Below are 10,891 nucleotides of genomic sequence, written 5' to 3' on the forward strand. Positions count from 1 at the left end.
AATAAGGTAGCCAACCTTTTTAGGAACTCAGCTTCAGCCAGCATGGAGCTCTAAAGAACTCTTCCACCCCAATAATAGGGAGTGAAAGTGGATTGTATAATATTCATCTAGATCTGTTTTCATATCCGAATGTATTTAGATGTGGATAGAAATTTGAACGTCGGACTAATATCCATCTCGTGTCGGTATCTATAAAAAAAAATGGATAAGAATATAAATAAACAATTATCCAATCTATATCTAAATATTCGATTTTATTTATAATTCTATTTAATTTTATATAACACTAATGAATTTTTTAAAAAATATATATAACATATTAATATTCTATTAACTTGATTTATCCTTTACTTAGAATATTTTAATTATGTGATCATAAAATTTAATTATCTAACTTATATTCATATTTATATCCATACCTTCAGTATCTAATCTGTATCCATATCCATTTAAATAAATATGAAAATAAATTTTTGTATATGACTAATATTTGTATCTGTACATATATTTATTGAACAAAACAAATATGGATATGGATATATATTAGTATCCGATCTGTATCTAATTGGTTTCAGCCATAATACGAATTTTCCTAGTTCACAAAATTAGATATCTTTCTTTAGTTTGGTGGTTCCATATTAAATCTAAAAGATTTAACTACTAAGTATGTGTAGTCACTAGAAGTTCATTATATATGTATGTTTACATTTTTTATATATATCAAACTTTGTTATAAACACATGTACATGCGAATTTCGATCACTTCGACCATGGGTTCTGTATGATTAAAATAACATAACTTTACTATCAATTGGCTTAGTTGATAAAGTTACGGAATGCTGATACCAGTAATTTGGATTTGAATTTAGTTACTGAAGCACCAAGCAAGAAATATTTGGTTACTGAAGCTAAGCAGAGATGCATATTATTTCAGCCCAGATAGGGGCCACGTCAGGCAAAAAATGACATGCTTAAAAACTTTGGCCAACCTGATTCACGTTAGCTATGCTAACTAGAGGACCAAGATCCAGACCAACAAGTTGGCCCAAGCCAATGAGCCCAAATAGACCTCTTAAGAGGAGACCCAAAAAAGAAATAGATTCGATTACCGGCTTTTAGCCCTTTTCTTTCTTTCTTTCTTTTCCTCCTCCTCCTCCTCTTTCTTCTTCTTTTTCTTTATTTATTTATTTATTATTTATTTATTATTTATATTTAAATAGATTTTTCATATCATGCGAGTACGAGAATGAATGTGTCTAATAAAATCGAAAAATACAAGCTCGCAGAGTACCAGCTCTTACTTTTTTTTTTTTTTTTTTTTTTTTTTTTTTTTTTTTTTTTTTTTCTAATTATAGAATATATCTTGAGTAATGAACCGTATGGATAGCCACCTAACTGCTTCGTTGGCCTCTTTAAAAATACGACCATCCTCGTCATCGTCCCCACCCAGTCGGCTCCTTGGCCCTCCTCGCGGCAAACTCCGTCGCGGTTTCGAGTTTTGACGGCACCGCATCACGCACTGTTCGCTCTTATGTAATCCCTATCGTGTCGCGACTGTATCTCCTCCTCGCTGGGCCCCACCGACTACACAGTTCCTCGACCGCCACGTGTCCTTTCACTCCTTGCCGCCCCGTGCCCTTTCTGCGTTCCAGAGCCTCCTCCTCCCCCACAAGAAAGTAGAGCCATAGGCGTCGCTGTTGGTGGTATTTAAACCCTCCGGCCGAGAGCCTAGGGTTTCAGAGCTCCCAAGGCTCCTGGCTAAATCCTACTCTCCCGTCTCCCTTCCCTTTGATTCTTTTCTCCTCCTCCTCCTCCGTCTCGTTTTCCTCTTCCAATCGGTGCCATTTTCTCGCCTGAATTCGTCGAATTCGGAGGTGTTTGCGCAGTTCTTGAATCAGGTGATCGATCAAACGATATATGATGTTTTTGTTTAGAATCTGCTCTGGTGGCGTCAAAGTTCGAATCTTTTTTTGGGTTTTTTAACGTTTTGTGTTTGGGGAACGAGGAGGTGCCGTGGCGAACTGTCTCAGCTCTGTTTTTTCGTTTCCCTTTCTTTTTGATTTGTCTTGGAGGGCGTTGGAGGATTGTGGTATCTGGATTTTTCGTTCCAGTTGTTTATATTTTTATGTCTCTGGATGATCACACGGGGAGACCTGCTGGAAAGAGTGCTGGGAATTTTCGTGTTTTTTTGTTCTCAAAGATTTTGTCGATTAGGGTTTTGGGATTTGCAAATCTTTTCCGTTTTTTGTGTAATGCGTCGTACTTCTATCATTTTGGCAAGTAACTGGAAGCACCATCATTCTCGCAGATGATTTATTTATGTCGAGAGGTTGGATTTCTCTTTATATGTTTATATATTTTAGTAGTTAACTCATTGCTCCTTCTTGCTTTTGCTTTTTTGTTTTAAGTTGGTGCCTCGTGTTTCTAGACTGGCATTATCATCATCTTACAATGGAATCAGAAAAAGTGAGAATTTTGTGTTCTATTGGATCTCTGGAAGCTACAGATGCTTCCTTTCTAATTTAATCCATTAGTTGATTCTCGGTTCATTATCTGTTTCTCTGCGGACATCTTATAGCTCTATTATTATTATATTTCAGCTTTGGGCTCATGTCTTATCAAAGATTTGATTTTAAAACAATTTTCTTTTTAATTCATCAATTGATTGTAATTCTTTTATGGGAGTGCAGTTGATATGGTTTCCGGGGGACTGGGCAGTGGAGATTTAGACGCTTGGTTTCAGAACCTTATTGTGTCTGGTGGCGGGAAAAAGTCAGGGGGAGTGGCAGCTGCTATGGCCGGTTGGAAGGACATTCCCATGGAGCTATTGCTGAGGATCATTTCGCTTGTGGATGATCGGATGGTGATTGTGGCTTCTGGTGTTTGTACTGGTTGGAGAGATGCTTTGTGCTTGGGGCTTACGAATCTCTCTCTGTCATGGTAAAGGCTTAATCTTTTTCAGTTTTAGCCTTTTTCATCCTTTATCCTTCTTTTTATTTCCTTTTCTGGGCGGTAGTTATGTAGTTTGCAGTCATTCCTTTGCTATTTGGGCCCTGATAGATATGGAAGCTCCATTGACGGGCAGATGGTGCTCAACCAATTCCATTTTTAAGCCATATATAGTTTTTACTGTGAGATTATGTGATGAAGTCTAAGTCTAGGAGGAAGAAGAGCAGTTGTGGTTTCCTTTTGAGGCAAATTTTCCCCCAAGTGCAAAGTGTAATACTAGATGTTTTGTTTCTGTCCTACATGTTCACCATCCACATTTATAATTGATTTCTAAATCTTGCAGTCATTGCTAGAATCTGTGTCAACACTTTATTGAATCACCGTGCTTTTAAATAAAAGATAGCAATCCCATCCATGAATAAAAGAATCCACTTTAGTTCCCTTAACTTTATAAAATGCCCGACTTTTCTCTAGTAACAAAGAAAGAAAGGAAAAAGTTTTAATCCTTATATTCCCATTAGGATCCTTTTCTCTCACATGTTTTCATTCTGCTGTACATATAATTCATCATTTTGCCCCTTACTTGCTTGTTTCTTGTACCTGTCATGTTCAATACGACCTCGACATGATAAAATATCTGAAAGTGCTGGCTTATTTTGTTGATTGGATTAGAGGAGTGATCACTGATGAAATTGCCTATTTTGTTGACTATGGCTTGTTTTTGTGTAATCATCTGGTTTTTCATGTCTATCTTCGGATCAATGCTTTTATATGATAGAAATTTTTTTAATTTCCTGATCAAAGGGTGATATGGTTACAAGAAAATTTACAAAGTGATATATTTGAGGTCTGGAATGACTTTGCAATAAATCAAGTGAATGTATGCTACTGTAAATTGATTATCATCCTATGTCCTGAAACTGGAAGGACCTGTTCTGGTCCTACTATGGGGACAAGAAAGTTTTCTAGACAGGTTGGTTGATTTGAAGCTAACCGGTGTCTTGGATCATTATGCACTGCTCTTACATGAGGGGCGATTTATGGCTTCTAGATCACAAGAAATGTGGCAAGGCTAGATATTTGAAGGTAGGGATCAATTGGAGATTGTCTGAGATTAGCTGAAGGCACATGATATAACTTGACTACAGTCTCTGCATGTTGACTCTTGTGCAAGAACTTGTTATGGTTCTATACTGGGGTAAAGAAGGTTCTAAATGTGGACCTAACTAATGGTAGCACAGTTATATATTCATGAATATTTGTCTTTTTAATTGATCTTAGGTAAGAGATCTTTTTCTCATCCTCTCTGTGAAGTCTTCTCTGTTTGCCCAATTTTTTTCCTCATTTACTTTAAACCATATCCCTGCTTTTCTTTGAAATATTTTGGGAGTGATATTCGGTTCCTATTTCATGACTGGATCGAAGGCATCCTGGAAGACAGGATCTGTGGCTTATGACCTATGATGGCTTAGGACCTATTTTGTATTTGGTTGAAGTTTTATTTTGTTTTTATTTTTGTGTTCTGACATTTTCCTCTCCATGGCTCTATGGAGAGCACTCTTGTTATATTCTGTTTAGTGTTCATTATCTTAATGAATTTTAGTCAGGCTTGGGCCAACCTTTTCCTCATAAAAAGAAAATGTGTAGGGAATGTTAGAAGTTGATGTTTCTAACCATGATTTTTCCAATGCATTTAAGCAATTTAATGGACTTTCAAGCAACATTGTGTCTCTGCACCTCCACTGTGGCCAGATATTAACAAAACGTACCTTCCATCATTAGTAAAATATATTGAAAAACTTGAAAGCTTCCTCATATGCACTAATGCCTAATAATAACTAGCCAACTTCTGCCTCATATCCACCTCGATGCTTTCATCTCTGGACAATTGCATTTATTTTCTTTCATGTTGTTAATATTAAGTCTTGTAGATTTGTGATAATCACAAGATGGTTCTAGAGGCATATTGGTGTAGCCTGCAATCAAGCCCATTATAGAACTTTTTAAGAGAGTCATGATGTATCTTGATTACCTTTACATTTTTATATATGAAGGATGCCCCAAAAGTGCTCTTTCTCTTGAAACTTATTAGAACGATTTTGTTACAAATTTTGGTTTAACTATCACATTGGGATAAATCCAATAGTCATCTATAATAACATGCAAACACTAACTTACTTTCCCATCCATAATAACATGCAAACACTAACTTACTTTCCCTGCTATTCTTTTGCTTTTCTTTGTTCAAATCATTTTATTAAGTTGCAAAATGTAAATGCTAAATACTACTTGTTCTACGGTTGAAAATTTTCCACCCGTAAAATTGAAAATTGAAAGATCATGTACACAGTGCCAGGCAGCACAAGTTCTTTGCTAGAAAGAGTGGTGCAATGCAGACTTTTTGTTTTTTAAAATTTGTGCTGTATGGATATGTAGGAGCCTAGTAAAAGCCATTGCACCCCACTCTCCATCCTCCCTCTCCCCACAAAGGAAAAAAAAAAGGAAAGAAGAAGTAAAAGATGAAAAGAAGGGAAGAGGGAAGAGCCTCATATTGAGATGGTATGACTTAGGGGCTGTTGCAGATGAAACACCAAAATGGTTATTAGTAGTCAACAATTAGTTCTTTCAACAGCAATTCATGCAGGACCTGTAGTGGCTATTTTTGGAGAGCTAGACGCAACATGAACAACCGTTAAATTAATTTTTCAGTACGTGTGCATATTGTTTTGCAAGTTCTCTCTGAGGGTTTGTTTAATAATTTAGCTTATTGTCTTAAATTGTAATACTTATACCACATCATGTTTGTTCCCTCTGATGAATATTAGTCGTTTGGGCGCATGGGATTGAGATTCTACTATTTGCAGGTGCAAAAACAACATGAATAACCTGGTGCAGTCACTAGCCCCCAAGTTCACAAAGCTGCAAGTTCTTTCTCTGCGACAGGATAGACCACAACTTGAGGACATTGCTGTAGAGACTGTTGCTAATTACTGCCATGACTTGCGGGATTTAGACCTTAGTAAAAGCTTTAAACTGACTGACCACTCCTTGTACTCTTTAGCCAATGGATGTCCACGCCTTACAAAACTCAATATCAGTGGGTGCTCAGCTTTCAGTGATTCTGCCCTTGCATATCTGACTAGTTACTGTAGGAACTTGAAACACTTAAATCTTTGCGGATGTGTGAGAGCTGCAACTGATAGAGCTTTACAGGTATTGAAGTTAAATGATTTTGTTTTTTTGTTTAATTTTCCCTGGACCAGTTCTTGTCTAATCTTCTATAAAATTGGATCCAGGCTATTGCATATAATTGCAGTCAATTGGAAACTCTGAATCTTGGTTGGTGTGAGGGTGTCAGTGATAATGGAGTAACCAGTTTGGCATCAGGATGCCCTGATCTCAGGGCCTTGGACTTATGTGGCTGTGTCCTTATAACAGGTATTCAGATGCCAGGCGCATGTGTTGCTTTGAATTCAAAGAAATAGTAATAAAAAGTTTCTAACCACAAGCAATCATGCATTTTATTTTTTGGATTACAGAGTTTCAGAGTTTCTCTAACTTCATCTGCAACAGTTCATTACTTTCCTAAGTTGCATCTTTCATTTTTAGTACTCTACTTATTTGTTACTGTTACAATGTTTTTCGCTGTTTTATCCTTTATTATGTCCGTCTTCTTGTCACATGTATTGCTGTTAAAGTTTTGTACGAGCAGTGGTCAAAGTTCAATTTTAAGGTTGCCTAGCTAAATTTATTTATTATAAATATTTTTGTAGTGAATGTTTTGGTACATCTGGTATCCTACTTCATTTTTATAGTGCTCAACTGTTATGATAGGACCATGGTATGTGAGGTTGGAATTTCTTCTGAACATTTTGCAATAGTTACTACTTTCCTGAGCTGCTTTACTTCCAATAACCATGGGCCACCGTTAGTGCTATTATATCTTTCACCTTATTAGTCCTTGATATATTTACTTTTATCATATATATGCATTGATGGGTTTCTTCTTTTGGTATGAATTCTATTTCAAGGTGGTCTAAATAGATATTTTGTTAGGGGCAGTGTAATAAACTATCACTTTATAAATTTTGTATATCAGGATGTTTTTTTTTTGACATGCTAGGATCCTATAGTCATGGTATTGAAAAATTGCAGGTGCTCGATAATTGCTATGGAACCTAGATAATTGTGACTTCATGGAACACGGAAGATTTAGAAAGTTTTTGGATTGGCTTTGGGGTTGTCAGTCTGTGCATACTTGTTCACATCTTCATGGCCTGTAGTTCACAACTTCTTGTTGGTTTATTTGTAGTGAATGGTAGCTACTATGTGTAATCCAAGAATTGGCAGTGAATAGCTAATATCAAGGTGTGAATATGATGATGGTTTTGGGTTATGCTGAAACACCCTGTTGTTTGTCATCCCAGACTTCCAATCATTGTCATGTGTCAACACCGTGATACATGTTCAACTTTGTCTATGGTTATTGTCAATACATACTCAAAAGCAGATGTAAAGTAGTTCTGAAATGGATGATGGTTATAAGAAAGTTCAGAATTCATAGAAAAATGAGCTAGAAGTTGATTATATCTTTTTTCCCTGTTTAAACCTAGGTTGAGTTTCATCTGATTGGAAATACTTAAAACTATAAAGGCCCTGGTTGGATTACAAGGTGAATTTGAATGTCTATAAAGTAAGGCTCGTTGAAGAGCCGAATTTTGTTACCTGATGATTGGTTGTCTAGTAAAACAACTTCATCTTGTGGCTGATTTATGCTCCTCTTTTGTAATTCCTTTAACTCTTCTTTATCATGACCCCTTTCTACTTTAAACTTTTCTTCGTTTCTTCTTCTGGATATACATATGCAGCAGCAACATGCCACAATCTCAGTCTGCCGCAGTTTTTTTAATAGGAAAAATTTGACAGCAGTAATCTCCTTTCATGTTACTCTCTTCTTTTGTCATTTATCCAGACTACTCTTACTGAAATAATTTACAAATCAAGTCTTGATTCATATTTAATTATGTTTCTGTCTTTCTTTGTTGCTTCTCCTTCATTACTCGTGTTAATCTTTGTGATATTTTTTCCTTATTTCTAAGAGAAACCAGTTACCATGATTAAAGAAAACACATGAGAACTTTTACATTTTCAGAGCTGTGGATTTTTTTCTCTATATATTTAGATTCTTGCCCTGCTACCGCCTTCCCCGAAATTTCTTCTTTTTTTCCAGATGGTAAAATTATCAATCATGTTCATGGGTAACATCAGCATTTGCAATTGCATAAAAGATCCCTTGCTCTAATGCTAGATTGATGTAATAAGAGTAAAGTACTTCATATAACAGTACATCTGTGATAAAACAAAACCTGTGTGTGTAGGTATAGGTCCACTGGACACAAATGGTCGAAACATTCAAAGCAATATTTCTGTTCTTAGCCACCTCCTCCAAACTTTTCACCCCCTAAGGGAGAAGTAAATTCTTCCCATCTGCTTGTTAATTTTTCTGATACCAAGTTTAGTGAGTGGTATAGAGAACATAGAACTTCATGTAAAGATACTCATGGACACATTAGTCACTGGGGCTGATAAATGAGTGAGCTGTTCATGAGTGGCCCGTGTTCAGTGGAAAATTGAGATCGCAATGAATTCGCTATTACTAAATGAGCCAAACATCAGCCAGCTTTTTTAGCTTGAAATATGACAAGCCAAAAGCGAGATATAGCTCAAAATAAGTACATAGACTTTAATCTAAGTATACATTGTCGAATTTGTTGTTTATCTATGAAAATATTCCTTTTGTCATATTAACCTTTTATGTTAAAGAATTTTTGGTCAATACTCTTCTCTTGGTTCTCTCCCTTAAATAAATGACAAAAACAAGACCTAGATATATGAGTATGCTTTGTCAATTTGTTGTTTATCTATGCAATATTCCTTTTATCTTCTTAGCCTTTTTTATTAAAGATTTTTTGGTCAATACACTTCTCTTATTTATCTCCCTTAAATAGATGACAAAAACTGAACCTAGATGGGGGAAAAGAGTTAAATCATCTCATTCTCAGCCTTTAGATAAGCAGCTGCGACGTGGCTTGGGCTCTGAGGTAATTAAAGCAGATGAACTCTCTGTGATTTATTAAGCAATTGGGCCCATTCTTTTCATTAACTTATTGATATAGATTGATGCTCCCTTCTTTGTTATCTTTCCATCCATCCACCCTCCATTCCCTTGCTGGCCGCTTCCTTTGTACTCACTGTGGAGCTCAGCCCTTTGGCATATTTCTTCTTCTGGCCTGATGCAGCTGAGCTCAAGCTGGCTCAGTATGTATAGAGGCAAGCTTGAGCTAGGCGCAAGCTATCTGTGCACCAAGCCGATCAGTTCCAGAACACTCATGTTCAGCCTGTTTCCACCGCTGCAAGTCATTGCTCTAGATATGCCAGTCAGTTTCCCCTCTGAGGTATAAAACTACAGGGAAGAACAAAATGACATTTTGTCGAACACTGGCACTTTTATGACATATCAAAGCAGTATCAAATCTAAATTTTTGGCTTAGAACCAGCATAGCTGGCATATGGTCTATACTTCATTTGCCTGCTGTCAACAGTGAGAGATCGTTTTATCGCCTGCAAACAAATATGAGCCAACATTTTCAGCATGGGCCATCTAAACTTCTATTAACAACTAATTTGCTTGCCTCTTAACCTCATATGCTATAATAAATAATATTTTGTTTTGCTAGGAAACTTGGCCCTGGATTTGATGCATCCTAAAACGTGTGATGAGTGGTTGTCATATATGCAAACTTTGAGGATGTGGTGGATGCAGTTGAAGGTCTTCATAAGTACCAAATTGGAGAATTTATCAAACATTAATGGACAACTGCATAGCACAAAATCATCCGCCATTGCGATTTCTTCCTCGTTAGGTAGTTGAACACCTATCATGTGTCATAAGAAACAACGATCTGGACTTGCTGTTCACAATGAAATTCACAATTCTCTGACGGTCATCAATTTTGCATATCAGTCTGCCACCATGTATTTGTTTATTTGGATGCTTTCTTGTGCATCCCAATTGATTCAAGCCATTCTGCTTCATACTGTTAAGTTCCTTTTAAATGCTGGTGTAGGTTATGCTTGCAATGGACATTTGCAGCCTTGTCTTGCATATTTGTAAAGCAGATAAATGTTTACTGTAGTTATAATAAACCAATCATATTATTTTTCCACTTGGAATTCTTACCTGTCTCTCTGTTCACTGCAGATGAAAGTGTAATCGCATTGGCAAATGGTTGCCCTCGTCTAAGATCCCTGGGCCTTTATTTCTGCCAGAACATCACTGATAGGGCAATGTATTCACTAGCGAATAGTCTTGTGAAGAGCAAGCATGGGCTGTGGGGTCTTTTGCCGAACAGCAGCGATGACAAGGAAGGGCTTATGAATCTGAACATAAGTCAGTGTACGGCCTTGACGCCTCCTGCGGTTCAGGCTGTTTGCGACTCATTCCCTGCGCTTCATACCTGCCCTGGAAGGCATTCCCTGATCATCAGTGGGTGCCTCAACCTCACATCTGTGCACTGTGTTTGTGCCGACCAAGCTCACCGGGCAGCTAGGTTGGCTTTATCTCCCCATGCCTACTGAGCATCGTAACAATGTGCAACTCGAAATGGCTTGGAACAAAGCTTGGAGGTTTGATCTTGAAAATACATATATGTCAATATTATGTAGCAAACTGTTCTTGAGGAGAGATTTCAGAATTCTAGACTCAAGGAACTGCAATGGATCTGAATTGATTTGCATATCCCATGCTATCTCTGCAGCTTCCTTTATCAAGTGTGTATCATTACTTGAATGTAATATAGAGCAAATTTGCTTCATTACTCGATGGAACAATGCCAAAGAGACGCCGGATGTGCCTGATCAACCATCCATGGAGGTATTGTGT

General features: G+C 37.0%; 1 protein-coding gene across 1 annotated transcript; it reads left to right on the forward strand.

Annotated features, from left to right (window-relative positions):
• The first annotated feature begins 1,659 nt into the window (after positions 1 to 1,659).
• On the forward strand, positions 1,660 to 10,891 carry LOC120113029 (F-box protein SKP2A-like). The gene is made up of 5 exons (XM_039133514.1): positions 1,660 to 1,898; positions 2,691 to 2,940; positions 5,814 to 6,162; positions 6,246 to 6,387; positions 10,211 to 10,891. Exons 2-5 carry the CDS (start codon positions 2,696 to 2,698, stop codon positions 10,585 to 10,587), a joined length of 1,113 nt encoding a protein of 370 aa, XP_038989442.1. The 5' UTR covers positions 1,660 to 1,898; positions 2,691 to 2,695; the 3' UTR covers positions 10,588 to 10,891.

Source organism: Phoenix dactylifera, chromosome 1 (assembly GCF_009389715.1).
Source record: "Phoenix dactylifera cultivar Barhee BC4 chromosome 1, palm_55x_up_171113_PBpolish2nd_filt_p, whole genome shotgun sequence".
In the NCBI taxonomy this organism is placed as follows: Eukaryota; Viridiplantae; Streptophyta; class Magnoliopsida; order Arecales; family Arecaceae; genus Phoenix; species Phoenix dactylifera.